The sequence below is a fragment of the Sciurus carolinensis genome, chromosome 1 (assembly GCF_902686445.1).
Source record: "Sciurus carolinensis chromosome 1, mSciCar1.2, whole genome shotgun sequence".
In the NCBI taxonomy this organism is placed as follows: Eukaryota; Metazoa; Chordata; class Mammalia; order Rodentia; family Sciuridae; genus Sciurus; species Sciurus carolinensis.
The window spans coordinates 93899217-93917903 of NC_062213.1; the positions used below are offsets into that span (position 1 = coordinate 93899217).

Below are 18687 nucleotides of genomic sequence, written 5' to 3' on the forward strand. Positions count from 1 at the left end.
ACCTCCTCTCCGCTCCATCCGCCAAGCCCCTCCCTCCACAGACTGGACAGACTCATAGCCCACCAATTCCTCCTCTGGACTTTATTTTTGACCAGCTGGGATGCCCACACTTGCAGGGCAGAGAGGTCAGGGGGAGGTGAGGGGAGGGGTCCTGGAGAGGAGCCAGAGCAGGGGCTGCCGTGGCCAATGGAGCCGCCCTAGGCCGTGGTACCATAGAAGCGCTGATAGGCGTCCTGGAAGCCGATGTGATCCGCCAGCTCGTCACAGTTTGGGTTGAGCTCACACACCTCCCTCCTGGGCTCCAGGGGATCCGGGTAGGGAGCTGGGGCTCTGGGAAGCCCCACACAGTAGTATCATTCCCCATGCAAAGTGCCCACCCCTTCTTCCAGCTGCACATGGGGCTCCAGAGTGCTTACCAGGAGGGATCTCCCTGCCCTGTACCCATAAAGGCCACTCCCTACTGTGACTCCTCCCCAACACATGCCATAGGTGCAGGGCCCTGCTCAGCATCTCCTTTCTTCTTACCCCATCCCATAGTCCGCAAAGCGCCTGGGTCTCTTCACTACCTCGCTGCCCTCCTGCTTGGACATGAAGGCTGTGGAGCAGAGGGCAGGGATCAGGTGGTTCCAGGCTTGGGAAGACAAGTAGGGGAGCAGGCTGGCCTTCCTGACGGGAGTCGGGGAATGGGACTGAGGAGAGCAGGGCAGAAGGGGTGCCAGGAGCCCCTACCAGGCCCATACCTGTACCTTTGCCAGACTCTGCACCACTGGGCTTCGCATCTGCAAAGAAAAGATTGCCCAGTTCACCCCTGCCCATTCCAAGGGCCCTCATCCTCCTTCTCCTACCTCTCTGGTAGCTTGTTCTTCCTGCTTCTCCCTCCACAAGGACAGTGGGAGCCTGCAGAAGGGTGTCCAGACTGCAGAAGAAAAGGGGAGGCGAGGTGGGGGTACTTACCTGCCTGGCCAGCAAGGCAGAGTGCAGCCAGGGCCAGCAGGGCAAGCAGTGTGAGGGCCCTCATGGTGTCCGTTGGCACTGTCAAGGGCTACTGCTGGGAACTGCACCCGTCTGCCTCTTCTAGACTCCAGCACTCTTTATACCCACCCCAGAGACGAAGGGGCTGTGCCCACATGGTCAGGCGGGGCACATGGGAAACTGCCAGGGCTAATTGGGGGTCATCTGCCCTGGCTCTATAGGCCAAACCCCAAAGGATGTTGTGGCTTGGAGCTGCAAATGCCTAGGCTGGGCCCTCGGAGTGATGAAGGAGGGCAGTCACAATCAGACTCCCAGGCTCTTGACATCACCCCTGGCCCCTTTCCTTGGGGGCCGTCCCAGATCTCCAAGCCCCTCTCCATTCCGTTGAGACCTGCAGCCTCAGCTTGAGTCCTGGCTGGGACCTAAGGGGAACCAGGAGAGGAAGGCGGGTTCGGGTCTAAAATAGGTTCCAGAGCTCCAGCTCTCTCACAGCCTATGATTTGTACTGTCTGCCCTGGAGGCAGGAGCCAAACCATAGGGAGGGCATGCCAGCAATGCCCTTATTCACCCAGCAGACATCAAAGGCAGGCGTGGTGTGGGGCAACTCGACTGTTAGGGCCCTGTGCTTCAGGAACGGAAGGGGTCAGGCAGCACAGGCCCAAGAGTCAAAGCCAACAGATACAGGGCTGGTGTGTGAGGACAGCCTCTCCATTTCTGGGCAGGCCAGGTGGCTATAAGTGCCAGGTATGAAAGACAGGACAGGGAGGTGGTCCTATGATAGGGACCCCCTTCCCTGTGTCCCTGGCAGGGAGGGCTGGTGAGGAGTGTAAGATGGAATGCACGTCTGGGCTCCTTTCCCTCTGATTCTCCTCCTACCCATGCAGATCTCCAGTGTTCACGGCCTCAGGCAGGGACCTGCCTCCCTCAGTCTTCCAGGAAAGCCTGTCTTGTGGGGTCAGAAAGTCCCAGCCTGAAAAACCCCATCCCACACATGAGAGTTGCCACTGCCTCCAGTCAGTCTAGGGAGGAGAGGAAAGGTGGCCTGGCACCTTCCCCTCTGTCTGACCTGTGTCCTCACTCACACACCCATCAAGGCTCAAGCCCATCTGCCCAACTTGACAAACAAAGCACTCAATGAGGTGGGCTGGACAGGATGAAGGTGTCTGGATTCTTAATACTGCAGCTCCACAGTGCAGAGGGCAGAGGGAAGATGAAGTTTGGGCTGTTTATGGGGGGAGGGGTAGAAGCAGGAGTCACCTTGACATCTTCCAATCTGTCCCCAATGCTTCTGAGACAGGCCCAATCAAGCCTCTGTCCCAGGGGTTAGGGTATGGCCCATACCAGGGAAAAAAGCTTTGCCCTCCACCCAAAACCATCCCCCTTCCTCTGGTCCTGGTGGCCCTGGCTAGAGAAGAGCAAGGTGGTGGAGAAAGAAGAAGACAAAGTGCCCAGCTATCCTGGGGGCCCCCCCCCCATGGACATTTAACCCAAATGTCAAAGAGAAGGGTAGGGTGGGATGAAGAGTGACATACCCTTGACAGCTCATCCTGACCTTGGGGGACCCAGATATCCTACTTTCTGTGAAAATGGGGCTCTGCACCCTTGGTGTATGATGGTCACATACAATCCCCCATCCAGCCTGGACTGACCAAGCCCTTGACTGAAGCTTGGTCTTGGCCCAGGAGACGCCAGGCAAGGAAGCATCCTCACAGATTACAGTGCAGTGGAGGATGTTTATTTACGGATGTGGGGAGAACATGGCAAGAGACCTTAGGCTGGTCAGCAAGGGGACAATCAGTGGAAATTGAAAACACACTCCCTAAGTGAGGGGGGCGGGGGGAGGGGCGTGCAGAGCGACCTGCTGGAGAGCCCTGGGGGTGTTGCTGGCCCACACCTAGAGGACAAAGAGCCGGGCACCTGACTCCATGCCTGGCCACCGTCCTCTAGGTAGATGGGAGGAATCTGAAGGTAGAATGTGTGACCCCAGGGGAGTCTCAAAGGCACTGCAACAGTGAGGCTTGCTCTGGCCTGATCCTCCATCACTGCCTGGGGCTTGGCACCATTTCAGCTGTCCTCAAAAGCAGCCCACCCAGGCCCGGCGTGCGAACCACAGCTCTCGACCTTGACTGCCCTCTGCTCTCAGCCACAGTCTCCGCCTCACTCTGATTCCCTCAGCACGGCCACCAGTTCCCGCTGTTCTCTGTGCAGAGCCTGAAATCAGCAGGAGAGAATAGCCACATGGGGCTACGAGGAGACCAAACCCTTTCTCCTCTGTGCAGAACTCCAGGCTTGGGTTTCCCCACAGACAATGTGACCCATCACTGGCCCAGGAAGGTACATTAGAACAAAGGTAGAAGTCTCTACACTCAACAGGTATTGATGGCAGGTTGGGTACCAGGGACACCTAGACTAGGCTTCCCTGGGGCAGAGTCCAAATCTTTTTCTTTTTTGGTACTGAGAATTTAACTCAAGGGTACTTTACCACTGAGCCACATCCCCACCCTTTTTGTTTTTTATTTTTTGAGACAGAGTCTTGCTAAATTGCTGAGGCTGGCCTCAAACTTGAAATCCTCCTGCCTAGCTCCCCAAGTCACTAGGATTACACGTGTGCATCACATCTGGCTGGAACTGCATTTTGAGCCAATAAGAAACCCGATTTCATCACTCCAGCCCCACCTGCTACCGGTGTCGTCCAGCTTGATCACACTCTAACCCTTACATCCCAAGTCACTTGGGGCCACTTTCGAAAATTAATTCATCTTCAAAGGACATACACTGTTGCCAGACAATAAATTTCAGATGTACTGAGGCTCTAGAAGTCATTCCAGTGTGCATGTTTTAAAGATTCTGTCCATTACTGTCCATGTTCACAGGGAGGAGTACAATGACCGTTACCTGGGACAAGCCTCTGCCCTCTCTGGGCCCAGGGCCCGTTTCCTCAGCAGTTGCGACACGGGATATAGGTTGCAGTTAGACTTCAACAAGAGCAGGCAGCCCCAGCCAGGGTGGGCAGGCAACCTGTCTACTGCGATGGATGAGAGGTTTACTGCACACATCCAAGCAGAGGTGAAAGTGACCGTATGACTGTAAGTCCCTCCTGCTTGCTCTGGGGTCCCTTATGTTGGAAGAGGGAAAGTCAACAACTTGGGGATCTGAGGGCCTATCAGATGAAAGGGAAAGCAGGCAGGGCAGGACACTTGCCTGCCAGGCCTGCTGCCGGGCCTGGACCTGCAGCTGCAGCTCCTCCACCTGCCTGCGCCCCGCCAGGATGGCACTGGCCAGCTCCCTGTTCTTGGCCTCCTGTTTCTGAACATGACGCTGCAGGGTGTCTCGTTGCTGCAGGAAGTAGGGAGCCATGGTGCTGCACAGGTCTTTCTCTGGGATCCCGCTGGGGCGCCTGAAGGGCCACATGAGGCCCAAGGGGATAGGGAGGGAGGGACAATGTGTAGGAGGGTTCTACTTCCAAACCCAATCAGTGACATTCCCACCCCAGTCCCAAGTTGGGCTGGCTCCTTAGATCTTTCCCACTTACCTCCCAAGACCTGCTCCTGATGGGAACACTTGCCCCCTGCCCCCGGCCCACTGCCTCCAGCCTCCCTCACGAGCCTTCCGTACCACACTCCACATTCTCCTCTCGTCCACACACACTCCCCCATCTTCAATACCCCAGGTCTAGAGTGACTTTCCAGCCTCTGCCTCTGTCCTTGTGAACATGTGCCCTGCTTATGCATCACCCTATCAGGCTGTGAGCTGGAGAGGTCGGGGTTGTGGCAGGATAAGCCTTCCCAGATGGGGTGGTTCTGGAGAGAGGACCCAACCCTGGAGGCTGGATGATGTGAGAAGGTAAGGACAGAGGGTCTTCGGAGGCAGGCTTACACAAGGAGGAGATGACTGCAGGTTCTTGTAAAAATTCTTTTTTTTTTTTTTTTTGGTACTTGAGATTGAACCCAAGGGTGCTTAACCACGGAGCCACATAACCCAGTCCTTTTTATTTTGAGGCAGAGTCTTGCTAAGTTGCTGAAGTTGGCCCTGAACTTGATGGGAATATAGGCATGCTTCACCACACTAAAAAATTCCTTTTTAGTTGTAAAATTTCACTCTCTTAAGAATTAAGGTCACAGAGCACAAAAATGGTATCTCCTTCCTCTGGCCTGAGGTCCTGTGAGGGACAGAAGGTAGTGGAAAGCTGCTGTGGTCTCGATGGCCTCCCTCTCCACTCTGCACTTGAGACCTTACTTTTTCATCCTGTTCATGGCATTCTAGGCTACCAAGCTGCCCACTGAAATGTCAGTTCCAGAGTGTCACTTGTTCCCTGCCAAATCTCTGGCTTCTAAAACAGTATTTAGCATATAGTAGGTGCTCCCTAAATATGTATTGAATAAACGAATCAAAGCCCATGCCTGGCCAGCCTAGCCTATACATGATTCCTAACCTCACTGTTCTGCTTCCTCCCTGTCCCTCCCCGCCCCTTCCTCCCACAGGCCCAGCAAATCCTAAAATGACCCCTCAAAGGCCTCTTCAGTCTGACCTCAAACCACTTCCCTCCCTGAACCCCTGGACAACATGCACTTGCCCTGGGGCTCTCCTCCCAGGAGGGAACTCTGCATTTCAATTGTTTTTGGTTATTGTTTGGTGTTTGTCCTTTCTATTTGTCCCTGTCAAAGGGTCCTCTCAGGGGCTAAGAGCCCAGTGTCTCAGATATGGGATCAGTTTTACAGTCTCCTTCAAGAGGCTAAAGTGCTGTCCCTTCCCGCCCCCTTTCTCACCAGGCTGGCTCCTTGCAGTTTTTGCCTTCTTCCACAATTTTATCCAAGGAATTCAAGACAGCTTCTAGGTTCCCTTCTTTTTTAATTTCTGAAATTTCCTCCTGAAGAGAAAGGAGGAAAGAGCTGTAATGATACTAGATAAGCCCATAGTAGAAATACACTAAATTCTGGCTTATTTCTGTTCTCCCCTCCCCCCGCCACCCCTCATGGTACCAGGAATTGAATCCAGGGGTGATATAACACTGAGTTACATCCCCAACCTTTTTGAGACAGGGTCTTTCTATGTTGCTGAAGCTGTCTCAAACTTGTGGTCCTCCTGTCTTATCCTCCCAGTCAGTGGGATTACAGAAGTGTATCATCATGCCTGGCTTTAGTTTTTATAATTGAGAAAATAAAATTAAAATGGCAAACATTTAGAAAGAACCTGCAGCAGGCCTCTCTCCCTGCCTTCATCTCTGGAGGCTAGAGCTCTGCCCTATCTCCAAGCTCTCAGTACCCATCCTGATTCCACAGATTGTGATCCTAACAGGACCATCCCGGAGTGACAGCATGGGAGTCTGACTCTCTAGAGACAATGCAGTTACTTAAAGACACGAATGGAATCATGTCCTTTTTTTGGATTCACAGCAATATTCTGTTTATTAGGCGGCCTCTTTTGTGCAAGGCCTTGGTCCAGAAGCTGAAGGTACAAAGTTGAGTACGACCCTGTCCTGCCCTTGCTGAGCACACATGGTCTAGTGAGACAGACAGCATACAAACACATAATTACAATCCAGGACAATGAGGGAAAGGGGCATTTAAGATACTCATATTGTTTGAAGGACAGAAGTGATTGGCACTGTAGTCTGTGAGGCATAGAAGACAGACAGCTCTGGGGCTGAGAAGACAGAGGGGCAGAGGGTGGGTCACTGCCCTCAGAGGACCAACAATCTAGACATAAAAACCTAAGCCAATGGTATCTTCTGGGCCTCCAGTCACTCACCCGGATAGACGTCTCCAATTGAGTTATAAATCTGTCATAGATTCTCTGTGTCATCTCAGGCTGCAACTGGTAGACGCGCTTATAACAGTCAGTGAATCTCTGGTAGCTGGCAGGAAGAAAAGAAGTCAAAGGGGAGGGTCAAGTGCACAGTCATCAGGCTGCCTGGGCACCTCTACTTCTCATTATAGGACTCAAGCTTTACCCACTTCATGGCCCTATTATTAATGACCATAAATGCAAATCTCTCATCAGTAGCTCACATAATAGGATGGTTCAATCCCACCACCAGTGCCCCATTTGGCTTCCCCATTTTTTCTCAGCAGAGCCCTCACTGAGTTCAGGGAGTACTCCTTAAAGATGATGAGCCAGGCGCAAAACCACACACCTATCATCCCAGTAACTCAGGAGGCTGAGGCAGGAAGACCATCAGTTTGAGGCCAGTCGAAGCAGTTTAGTGAGACTCTGACTCAAAAAAACAAAAAGGAAACAGGCACAGTGAGACACACCTATAATCCCAGCTACTAGGCAGACTGAGGCAGGGGGATCACAAGTTTGAGGTCGGTCTGGGAAATTTAGCAACATCCTGTCCAAAAAAAGGGGCTGGGGCTATAGCTCAATAGTACTGCTTCCCTAGGTCAATCCCCAATAGTAGGGCGAAAAAAAGAGTTATAAGCCAGGCTCAGTGGCATGTACCTGCAGTCCCAGCACTTGGGAAGCTGAGCAGGGAGGATCACTTGAGCCCAGGAATTCAAGAAATTTGGATACTGGGCATGGTGGTTCACACATATAATCCCAGCAGCTCAGGAAGTCGAAACAGGAGGATCACAAGTTCAAGGCCAGCCTCAGCAACTTAGTGAGGCCCTAAGCAACTGAGTGATACCTTATCTCAAATTGAAACAAAACAAAATAAAAAAGCACTGGGGATATAGTGCCCCTGGGTTAAATCACCAGTTCAAAAAAAAAAAAAAAAAGTCAGTAATGGACAATATAGTGAGATTGTCTCAAAAAAAAAAAAAAAAAAAGTGGGTCATGATTCACCTAACTATGGTTATTTAAACCTTACTGTACATAAAATAGGCAAGAAGGTGATCTATTATAATAGATCACTGCTCTCTTCAGAGTTTCTAGAAACCTCCCAGGTGAGACTGATCCTGCTGATCTGGGGATGGTATTTTGAGAATCTCCAAAATACCAGTCCCCTTGTGGGCCAGCCTTAGCAACTTAGTGAGACCCTGTCTCAAAATAAAAAAAAGGGTTGGGATGTAGCTCAGTGGTAAAGCACCCCTGGGTTTGATCCCCAATACTAGGGGGGGGAAGAAAAGGAAAAAAAAAATTTTAATTCACTTAGTACCTGCTATATGCTGATTAACCACTAGGTACTGGGAATTGCCCTCCTGTAGCTGCCAGTAGAAAGGGAGAGATGGAGAGATGGCAGCAAACACAGAGGCTCACATGAATGTGGCAATCACCACTGTGGAGAGTAGTTTATGGGCCAGTGTTATGCAGGGGGCTTCATTCCTTCAGGTGGGGAGGAGGTGTCAGACTCTCATGATGCTATGTTTAAGTGAACTGCAGAGTGTGTCGAAACCAACCAAGAACACTCAAGCACACGAAAGCTTGCACTTAGACTCCACTGTGGGTCAGGCTAGTGGACCCCTGCATAAACATGGCACAGGTACCTGCAGCCCAATACAGGATCCCATCCCTGGTCAGGGAAACACTGCTGTGCCTCCCTCTCTCACAACTCTCTAGGCCTCCCCACCCAATTCCTACTCCCAAACAGCTTTGGAAACAGGCAGTGAGAAAGAGCAATGTCATGCTAAAGCAAGCTCACAGCAGCTTAAAAGAGAACTCTGCCTCAGCAACTTAGCAGGCCCTAAGTAACTCAGCAAGACCCTGTCTCTAAATAAAATACAAAAAAGGGCTGGGGCTGTAACTCAGTGGTTAAGCACTCCTGGGTTCAGTACCAAACAAAACAAAAACAAAAACAAGGAAACTCACAGCCCCCAAAATACTATCTCCTAATCATTCTACTTCACTTTATTTGCTCTTGAGGTTATTAATATGTTGTCTCTGTGTGATGGAAATGCTGTACAAAAAGGTACCACCCATTTCTTCCCAATTCTGTATATGATAATGCCATGTCAGTAGCTTAGAAAAATTTACATTTTGAAAACTGGCAAATATGGCAAACCAGGGCTTACTTTCAGAGAGGTGGCTGTAAGCATCTAGCAGCACACTTCTGGGTCACAGTGGAACATTTCATATTAATACAACTTTGGAGGCTAAGACTGTGTGAAAAGGACAATTCAAAGGATAGCTGCTGGGCATCCTTTCAACCCTCAGTACAGTCCCAGATATCTGTTTTGCTGCTGGCCCCACCAGCCACAGTCTGTGGTTACAGAGAGGAATGTGGAGGGACACATGATGCTTGACCAAGCTGGGCTGGAACTGAAACTAGGTAATTGTGGCTTGAACACTAGAGATCCTTTTCCTTCTCCCAGCCCACTCTGGAGGCAGAGGGTCTAAGCAGGGCACATCTCTCCTCAGCTTAGACAGACAGAGCCCAGGGAAGTGTGAAGCAGACTGCTCACCCCTGCTGTTTGCAAACTTTTCTACAGCCTCCTTTATGGTTTAAGAATTAATGAAAGTGGTGCTGGGGCTGGCTCAGTGGTAGAGTGCTCATCTAGCATGTAAAAGGTCCTGGGCTCAATCCCTAGCACCAAGAAATTTAATGAAAGTGAAGGATCCCAGAACCATGTACATTTTTCAAATAAACAAGATGGGAATATATGTTGCTTAACCAAAGAGGAAAGGAAACCAGTCTGGACACCAATGTCCATGAGTACAAGAGGAAACTTTCCTTCTTTTTTTTTTTTTTGAAACTTTCCTTCTTTGAAAGCTAATGCAGACTTGGGAGTGGTTTGAATGCCCTGTGGATTTACTGAAAAAAACACTCAGAGAGAAACAAGAAAGTGATATGTTTTTAGAAAACATTCATGACTATTTGTCCCCCAACTGTAAATTTTATCTTTTCATACAGGCTACAACACCCCTAGGGTTAGGGATATTCCCTACAACGTTGCTGGGATCTCCAAGATGTCCAGAGCAGTGTTATATTCACAGTAGCACATAACACACTCCTCTCAGAATGTGTGACTGAGACTGAGGAAAGGATCAGCTGCCTGACCCTAGGCCTGACCCATCCAGTCACCTCTCCCACCCTGGGCCCCAAGGACTGAACTACTTGGACAGAGGAGTCCTTCTCCAGTCTGTTAATGCTCCCATTAACCTTGTGATAGAACTGGCTCCTGGCCTTGGCTTTCTGAGTTTACCAGGAGGCTACTCAGCTATACCCTGGGTAAGTGAGTTGGCTCTGAGGACAGACTGCCTGTTCTTTTGCCTGGGATAAAATTCTACTTGTACCACTTACCAGTTGAGTGTCCTTGAACAAATTCTTACATCCATAAGTCTCGGTTTCCGCCCTGGTCAAATGAGGATAATAACTGCATCTATACTTCACAAAATTACTCTATGAATTAAATGAGGTTATGTATAAAAAGTTGGGTTTTTTTTGGTACTGGGGATTGAAAACAGTGGTGCTTAACCACTGAACTACATCCCCAGTCCTTTTTAATATTTTAATTAGAGACAGGGTCTTGCTGAGTTGCTTAGGGCCTAAGTTGCTGAGGCTGGCTTTGAATGTGATCCTCCTGTCTCAGCCTCCCTAGCCACTGGGATTACAGGCATGTGCCACCATGCCTGGCTATGTAAAGTACTTAGTAGAGTGCCTAGTACACTGAATGTTCCACGTTAGTTATAATTATCAGTACTATTCTCACAAGAACAGTTCACACCACCCCTCAGAGGCATGTGTCAGTAACCTGACTTCTCAGAACAGTCTCTTTCCCCCGGAAGGCAGATAATGAGTAAATGTGTCTTGGTTGCAACTGCAAATGAAGAAACCACCCAAGCAGTAGGAAAAGCTAACCATCTGGATCTGTCCCCACTAAAGAGCAAAGGTTAAATGTGTAACCCCCCTCCCAAAAAAGAAAAAAAAAAAAAAAAAAAACTAAAAAAGTTTTTGTTTTTTTTTTTTTTTTTTTGTAGAACTGGGGATCAAATCCAGGGCGTCATGCATGCCAGACAAGTGCTCTACTTCTGAGTCCAAAGAGACTAAATTGAGCAATAGAAGTAACTTTTATTTATTTAAAAAATATTTTTATTTGTAGATAGACACAATACCCCAGCCCTGAAAGTGACTTTTAAAAAATATGTTATTAGCTGGATGCAGTGGCATACATCTGTAATCCAGCGAATCTGGATGCTGAGGGAGGAAGATCACAAGTCTGAGGCCAGCCTGGGAAATTTTGCAAGACCCTTCTCAATAAAACATAAAAGGGGGCTGTGGTTGTGGCTCAGTGGTGGAGCACTTGCCTAGCATGTGTGAGGCACTGGGTTCAATCCTCAGCACCACATAAAAATAAATGAATAAAATAAAGGTATTGTGTTCATCTACAACTAAAAAAATTTAAAAAATAAATAAAATAAAAGGAGCTGGGGATGTAGCTCAGTGGTAGAGCATCCCTGGGTTCAATCCCCAGTACAATAAATAAATAAAGATATAAATAAATAAACACACCACATTACTAAGGTTTTTTTTTTTTTTTTTTTTTTTTAAGACGGAGTCTCACTATTTTGCTCAGACTGGTCAAATGATCCTCCTGCTTCAGTCTCCCAAGCATTCCCAAGCAGCTGGGACTATAGGCACATGCCACTAGGCCCAGCTTCATATTACTGAGTTTCAAAATTGACATGACCATATTAAACTGATTTTAACTTATTATTTTCTCTTAAATATGATATTAGAAAACATCACTGGTTATGAATGCAGTGAGAACACATTTCTATTACTGTACTAAGAACAACTAAGAATTCACCATAGGGGCTTAGGGTACAGCTCAGTGGTATAGCATAGGCTTAGCATGAATGAGGCCTTGGGTTCAATCACCAGAACCACAAAACAAAAACAAAAACTGACTGTAAATTGTCATGGAAGTTTGACTTTTATAAAATTAAATTTTGAAATATTTAGGTATAGAATCAAGTCCTGGTGGTTCATCAATCTGCTGGTTTACATATGCAGATGAATTGTAAAGGACCATGGAAAGACAGGCCAGGATCCAACCAGTAAACATGTTTGGGTAGAATCAGCCAAGGAAGCCAAGGCTTGCCTTCCTCCCTGTTGACCCTGCCTGCTGCCCAACTCAACATCTGTTTCACAGGTTGCCCACAAGAGGGCAGCAGTGACCGGCACTCCCTGTTCCCAAGTTCCTCGGCTCCCTGACCCTAAAAAGCTGAAACCACTGAGACCAAGACAGATCTCAGATGGGTGGCATACAAATGACAGACACTTATGCTCTTCATCCTCCCCACCCCAACCTGCTAAGTACAGTTGCCCTGTTCCATTAAAAAAACGTTTCTGTCTAGTCTTTTTCTCCCCACTTTCTCAGCTCTGTATATACTTGGCAGCCCCAGGACTGAAAAAGGGAGAAAAGACCAGAGAAATGTTTCTTAGTGAAAATAAAAGAAGAATCTCCAGGTCAGGGATTAAAAATGAATAACTATTAAAAAGTTGTCTTTTGCCGTGTAAAACTATTAAAAAGTTATCTTTTGCCATGTGCTACGGTGCACACCTGTAACCCCAGCAGCTCAGGAGGCTGAGGCAGGAGGATCGAGAGTTCAAAGCCAACCTCAGTAATTTAGTGAGGCTTTCTAAGTAACTTAGGGAGACCGTGTTTCAAAATAAAATTAAATAAAGGGCTGGGGGGGTGGCCCAGTAGCTAAGCACCCCTGGGTCCAAACCCTGGTACCAAACAAACAAAAGTTATCTTTCGCTGGGTGCAGTGGTACACATCCATAATCCCAGTGAGTCAGGAGGCGGGGGCAAGATGATGGCAATTTCGAGGCTAGTCTGGGGAACTAGCAAGATAGTCTAAAAATAAAAATGGCTAGAGATGTAGCTCAGTGTTGAGTTCTTGCCTCACATAGAGGAGGCCCTGGGTTCTATCCCCAGTAAAACACACACACACACACACACACACACACACACACACACACACACATACACTTACTTTTATTTTTATTTATTTGGCATTTGGTATTGGGGATGGAACCCAAGAACACTTAACTACTGAACCACATCTCCAGCCCTTTTTATTTTTCATTTTGAGGCAGGGTTTCAATAAGTTGCTTAGGGCCTCACTAAGTTTCTGAGGCTGGCTTCAAACTTTTGATCTTCCTGCCTCAGCCTCCAAATTGCTGGGATTAAAGGAAGGCACCACTGTGGTGGTGGGCACCTGTAACCCCAGTGACTCAGGAGGCTAAGGAATAGGTTGAGGCGGAAGGATCACAAATTCAAGGTCAGCCTCAGCAACTCAGAGAGACCCTGTCTCAAGGTAAAAAATAAAAAAGCTGGCAATGTAGCTCAGTGAGAAAGTACCCCTGGGTTCAATCACAATCACAGTCACAACAACAACAATCTTTTCAGTGGTAGAGCACCTGCCTAGTATGTTTAAGGCCCTGAGTTTGATCCCTGGCACCATGAAAAATAAAATAAGGTAAAATAAAAATTGTCCTGTGTGTGTGTGTGTGTGTGTGTGTGTGTGTGTGGTGCTGGGGATGGTATCCAGGACCTTGCTCATGCTAGGCAAGGCCTTTATCGCTGAGCTATATCCCAAGCCCCAAAAATTAATCTTAACTATGTCTTTAGGTTATTTGGTCTCTTAGGCTTAGTTAGCTTTTTTTTTTGCAGTGCTGGGGATTGAACCCAGGGCCTTGTGCATGCGAGGCAAGCACTCTACCAACTGAGCTATCTCCCCAGCCCCTTTAGTTAACTTTTATTGTTTACATTCCACCATTGGAAACTGCTGGAAAATATAAAATTAAGAATCTGAAATTGGGATACTTCCCCAAAGGAAAAAACCTTTTGATTTGATCAATATCAGCATGAAGATAAAAAGTACCAACAGGATAATTATATTCATTTGATAAGTACTTACCAAGCACACAGCAGGCCAAACTTGGTGGTACAAATACCAAGATGAGAAAATATGATCCCTGCCCTCAAAGAGGGTACAGATCACTTCTCAGGGAAATGAGTGTGGCCTGGCAGGTGGGTACGGGAAGAGCTCCTGAGAGAAAGAAGCAGGAACTGACCAGAGAAGAGGAGAGGAGCAGCCGGTAATAAGCCCTCAGCAGTGTGGCTGAAGGGTGGTATGTGTGCACAAATGTGCATGTATGTGAAGATGCAGTAATCTTACAAACGTTTCTACCAGGTCCCGTTCTAAGCACTCCACCTGGAGTAACTCACTGAATCCTCACAAGAACTATTTTCATCACACCCATTGCTCAGGTGAGCAAGCTGTGGCGGAGAGGAGTTTGCCAAAGGTACACAGATGGTATATGATAGGGCCAGCAGGAATTTACATGGCCTACACGCTGCAGGGCAGGGAGGGATCCTACACACACACACACAGTCTGGACTAAATCATGATGGAAGAGGTAGAAAAGGGTTTAAGCAGAGATGATTTGGGTAGCTAAGTGAGGGTGGTTTCAGAAAGCACAGCTGAGATGACCATAACCTTGAGTAAGGCAGAAACAGTGGAGATAGAGGTAGGTGGTCTGGAAACACACAAAGGAGAGAATTAGCGTGACAGGCCAGAAGCACACACCACATTGATGAGTCATACCCACACTTCAGAAACCAATCACTACCACCATCCTGCATCATCTGCACATTCAAAGATGGTGAGGTATTTTTGTGGCATTGATATAGTTTATATATTAAAATCACTCTTTTTCCAGTGAAGAACTGTTTCCTACAAACACCAAGTCTTTGCCACTAGCTTTATCCCTTTTTTTTCTTTTTCTTCGTTTTGTTTGCAGTGCTCATGATTGAACCCAAGGCCTTGAGCACTCCACACAAGACCTCTACCACTGAGTGACATCCCAGCCCCTTTGCCACTATATTAAAACTCAACCGGGCTGGGGATATGGCTCAGTTGGTAGAATGCTTGCCTTGCATGCATAAGGCCTGGGTTCAATCCCCAGGCACCACAAAAATAAATAAACAAAAAACTCGACCATTTATGAACAAATTCAATTAGCTCTTTCCTTGGTCACTGTCAGATGCAGGCTTTAAGTCACTTTACACAAATCATATCCTGCCCAGCACATCTCTGGCCAGAAGACTGAGCCAGAAGGACATGGGCTGGACCAGGAACAGATTCTAAGAACTTAAGAACTGTCAATCACTTCTTGCTCCCTTAGCCCTCATGGGACCAACACTCTTGTGGCATAGGTGCCCAGTTATCCTAGGTACCTAAGGCAACCCAGCTTTTCTCTGGAGTTTTCTCTAACTGATTTTCAGCCTGAGACCCACTAACAACACCTCTAACCAACTGCCCCTCTTGGCAGGTCCCAATTTGTAACAAAACATAGAAAAGGAGCATCCTCACCTTCTTGTTGTAGCTAAAGAGGTGAATGGCTATTTTCAGAAGGTCCAGGAAGCTATAAGGACAGAACAGACGCCTTCATCTTCAGGTTGTAAACAGTAGGCTCCAACCAGGCCCCATTTCTATGTTCTAAAGCCCGAGAGAGCAGATTTGGCAGTCTCTACCTCAAAAGATGCCAACAAAACAGTGGGGCATGGGTCCACAGGATCTGACAGCCCAGCATGGCTGATAATCTTCCAGGCACTCTGGGGTACATCATAGGATTTGCCCTCCTACTGAAGCTAATATTTACATTTAAATATGCTGAGTTGTGGGGGAAATCACTGTGGGCTTTAAAATATCCCTTTGGATACCTGGTATGTAAATAAACCAGCATTTACTATGTGTAGACTCCTGTCCCAGGTATAGGACTTTGTCCTTGAGATTGAAGATTGATTGATTACTTATTTATTTAACTATGAATGCGTGTATGTATGTATATATCTGTCTGTCTGTCTAATTATTTATGGTACTAGGCACTCTACTGCTGAGTTACACCCCCAGCCCTTTTTTTTTTTTTTTTTTTTTTTTTTTTTTTGCAGTGGTGGGGATTGAACCCAGGGCCTTGTGCTTGCAAGGCAAGCACTCTACCAACTGAGCCATATCCCCAGCCCCCCAGCCCTTTTTATTTATTTATTTATTTATTTTGAGACAGGATCTTACTAAATTGTTCAGGCTGTCCTAGAACTTGTGATCTTCCTGCCTCAGCCACCCCAGGAGCTGTGATTACAGGCATGTACCACCACAGCCAGCAATATTAAAGACTTTAAATTCTTTGATTTAATGGCTTCAGGTGGAGGAGGGAGGTCAAGTATTTGCATACATCTTAAAAGTTTGTATTCAAGTCTGTCATGGTGGCACACACCTGTAATCCCAGAGGCTCAGAAAACTGAGGCAGAAGGATCACAAGTTCAAAGTCAGCCTCAGCAACTTAGCAAAGCCCTAAGCAACTTAGTGAGACCCTGCTTAAAATAAAAAATAAAAAGGGCTGGATATGTGGCTCAGTGATAAAGTCCCTCTGGATTCAATGCCTGGTATATTCAAATGTGACATTTACTGAGCATTGTCTATGAGGAAACCAGTCATAAGTTCCTATTTAACCAAATGAAGGCAAAGACGACGTTTTAGTGAGCAGCAAAAGGCGTCAGGGACGGGGCAGAGTAGCAGCACTAAATGAATAGCCTTTCTGCAGGTACATGTCTACATTTGCATGTAAGTATACATGCTTTGTACTCCCATGGCCCTGGCTTGTGACTAGAGGGACAGGGTACTTAATTTCACTTAGCATGATATTCTCTCTCTTCAGCCTCCTCCTTTCCAGCCCTGCCATCACTGTTTGAGTTCTCTCACTAGATCACTGCATCAGCCTCCAAACCAGCCTTCCAACCTCAGTCTTGCCTCCTCTCTCCAGTCCACAGTTCAGATTTGATCATGCCCTTCTGCATAACATGTTTAACTGGTTCAGGACTGCTTCCACATGGGATGCAAGCTTCTTAGCACAGCATACAAGGCCATGTACTCGTGGGCCCTTTTCTGTCTTTCTAGTCATAAAAAAAAGAGGGCAAGAATGAGTGAGTGGAGATAAATAAAAAAAACAAGGACATAATATGATGGTGTGTCATTACTGGTTCATAAAAACAATTACAAATTATTTTATCCAATTCATTATTATGGCAAATTAGGACCTGCCTGATAAGGTTGTCACCTGCCTGGCTAGCCTCCCCTGACTACTTTTTTTTTTTTTTTCTCGTGGTGTTGGGGATCAAACCCAGGGCCTTAGTGCTTACAAACCCTGACTACTTTTCTTTGCTGTAACCAGGAACACCCCTGCCAGTTCCTAAAATACCTGATCACCTCACCATCTTTGCAAAAGCTATCCCCTTTGCCTTTAAAGTGCTTTCTCTAGTTCTTCAAAAAGCTGGTTTCATCTGGATGTTCAAGTTTCTGCTTGAATGTTACCTCCCCAGAGTAGGCTCTCCTAATATACTTCCCAGGGCTGTTATATCACCTGTTCAGTATCTTACCAAGTGCTGATTACCAAGTGCTGTTTATGATATGTTTTTATTTGTTGAATGTAAATCCAGGACAGAAGTCTCGACTGATTTATCATATACTTAGCACCCACAGAGAAGGCACTTAAATATGTGCTGGGCTGTGAATGAAGAGAGGCCATAAGGTTCATGCAGGAAAAATAAAGTACTGAACAGAGGAGGAAGATCGGATAAAGATGGGAGTGTTTTGTTTTGGAGATGGGTTTGGGGGTTTCTGGCTCCTGGATCAAGTGATCCTCCTGTCTTAGCCTCCTGAGTGGCTGGGTCAACAAGTACATGCCACCACGCCCAGTCTCAAAAAGTGAGTTCTTGATAAGGCCAGAGAACAGCGGTGGTGGGGACACAGAGCTGGATGGAGAGGATGTGCTGGGGTGGAGGGCATCAGGAGCAAAACTCTTCCTTTCAAGTGTCCAATACTGTTCATAAAAAATTAAAGTCAAGACGGGAAAAAAATGTTTCGTTTTATAGTAATACGTCTAGTCCTCCCAAGCTCTCAGTGAAGGAGGTATCATCCCCACAATAGCTCACACGGCTTTCTCTGAGGCTTTAAATGTATTTGGCTTAGTTAATTCTCAAAAGGATCCCAAGGGAAACGTACTGATTGGCGAAGAATAGACGAGGCTGTGGGCGGGTAAGTCTCGCTCACATAGTATGGGCCAAGATCTAAACCTGATCTAACTGCAAAGGCTTATTTTCCTTTCAAACACTTTTAGACAAAACCAGGTTTTCTGGAGGAAGGATGGTCTACTACAGGTTCCGGGTCTACTACAGGTTACCTCAGTAGGTAAATATCACCCGACTCCTCCCTGATCAGGAGCTTACAGGGCTATTTGAGACGACCGCCTCCGCCAATGACCCCGAACCAGAGTGGTGGCGCCAGGCCCGCCCCGCCCAGCGAGCCGGAAGCGCCCGCCCTCTACCCGCCCGAAATCGCGGGATTTGCACTCAGACGGGGACAAACCTCCTAATGCTGCTCTCCCTCTCACCATCCTCCACCTTACCTCCCGGCAGCGACCAGTTTCTGGAGAAAAGTGTCCACCATGGTATCGAGGAGCTTCACCCGCGAAATAGTAGTGCCGGTTGACACGGATTCCGAAGACGACACCACAGGCCTTTTTTCCTCAGCCGTTGACGGATCTGCGCTGCCAGCTTCCGCCATGTTGAAGTCGAACCGCCAAAGTGAACTGGCGCGGCCGCCCCTCCCACCTGGGCCTCCTGATTGGGTGCTTCCGCCCTGGGCGCCTCCGATTGGACCCGGGAGAATGTCCTTCACCGAGCCACGTGGGGGCGGGGCACTTGCCTAACTCAAGAGGGCTCAGAAAAGCTAGAAGGGATGTGTAGTGCATCAGTGTACTTTTTCA

At 47.6% G+C, this 18687-nt stretch overlaps 1 protein-coding gene across 10 annotated transcripts; it reads right to left on the reverse strand.

The window, feature by feature from the left end:
* Positions 1–63: 63 nt before the first annotated feature.
* Pmf1 (polyamine modulated factor 1) lies at positions 64–18495 on the reverse strand. 10 transcript variants are annotated; one of them, XM_047540923.1, is made up of 8 exons: positions 18328–18495; positions 6721–6826; positions 5739–5839; positions 4174–4369; positions 846–916; positions 747–779; positions 526–595; positions 145–330 (listed from the first exon to the last, which is right to left on the reverse strand). In XM_047540923.1, the coding sequence occupies exons 1-8, from the start codon at positions 18483–18485 to the stop codon at positions 280–282; spliced, it is 786 nt and encodes a 261-aa protein (XP_047396879.1). In that variant the 5' UTR covers positions 18486–18495; the 3' UTR covers positions 145–279. The 10 variants fall into 10 exon arrangements, with proteins under 10 accessions (XP_047396913.1, XP_047396905.1, XP_047396894.1 ...); XM_047540914.1 differs by having other exon boundaries at positions 741–779; XM_047540957.1 differs by lacking the exon at positions 4174–4369 and having other exon boundaries at positions 64–330.
* Between the last annotated feature and the right edge of the window lie 192 nt (positions 18496–18687).

What these genes read in the sequence shown, in the direction of transcription:
- Pmf1 (XM_047540914.1), bottom strand. Translation starts at nt 18,485, where the DNA reads ATGGCGGAAGCTGGCAGCGCAGATCCGTCAACGGCTGAGGAAAAAAGG. An exon ending in AAACTGGTCGCTGCCGGGAG is followed by an intron (nt 6,827 to 18,327) that starts GTAAGGTGGAGG and finishes TCTTCCTGCCAG; the next exon opens with CTACCAGAGATTCACTGACT. An exon ending in AAGAACAAGCTACCAGAGAG is followed by an intron (nt 780 to 845) that starts GTAGGAGAAGGA and finishes TTTTCTTTGCAG; the next exon opens with ATGCGAAGCCCAGTGGTGCA.